Below are 430 nucleotides of genomic sequence, written 5' to 3' on the forward strand. Positions count from 1 at the left end.
AATTTTGTTGTTAAAATTATAAATTAATTTTAATTCAGCCCTTAATTTTTTAAAATATTTAATTCAATTTCAAAAATTATACTACATAGAGTATAATTTGAGGTATTAAATTAAATATTTCAAAAAATTAAAAACTAAATCAAATCAAATTTGTAACTTTAACAACGAAATTAAACTTATACTTTTTTTGGGGGGGATTTACAAATAGAAAAGTTGGAGATGTTATTGTGGGAGGGGTTATAATTATTATTATAAGCTAAGATCTAGGAATTGTTGAGTTGGATGATATGTGAATTGTTGTTGTTGTCCTTTTTAAGGGTTTTCCATTGATCAGCAATGTCATTAGCAATCTTGACTGCATCTGAGGAAGTTCCAGAAAGGCCCCTTCTTGTGAATCCAACTGTGTACAATCCATGCTTCCCTTTCCAAC

At 27.9% G+C, this 430-nt stretch overlaps 1 protein-coding gene across 1 annotated transcript in view; it reads right to left on the minus strand.

Annotated features, from left to right (window-relative positions):
• Positions 32-430, minus strand: part of LOC107647504 (probable indole-3-pyruvate monooxygenase YUCCA4) — a 3,321-nt gene continuing 2,922 nt past the window's right edge. Inside the window, exon 4 of the mRNA XM_016351574.2 lies at positions 32-430. This exon is cut by the window's right edge and continues 36 nt beyond it. Within this exon, the coding sequence (XP_016207060.1) occupies positions 264-430 (167 nt within the window). The 3' untranslated portion in view covers positions 32-263.

The sequence above is a fragment of the Arachis ipaensis genome, chromosome B06 (genome assembly GCF_000816755.2).
Source record: "Arachis ipaensis cultivar K30076 chromosome B06, Araip1.1, whole genome shotgun sequence".
NCBI classification, from domain to species: domain Eukaryota; kingdom Viridiplantae; phylum Streptophyta; class Magnoliopsida; order Fabales; family Fabaceae; genus Arachis; species Arachis ipaensis.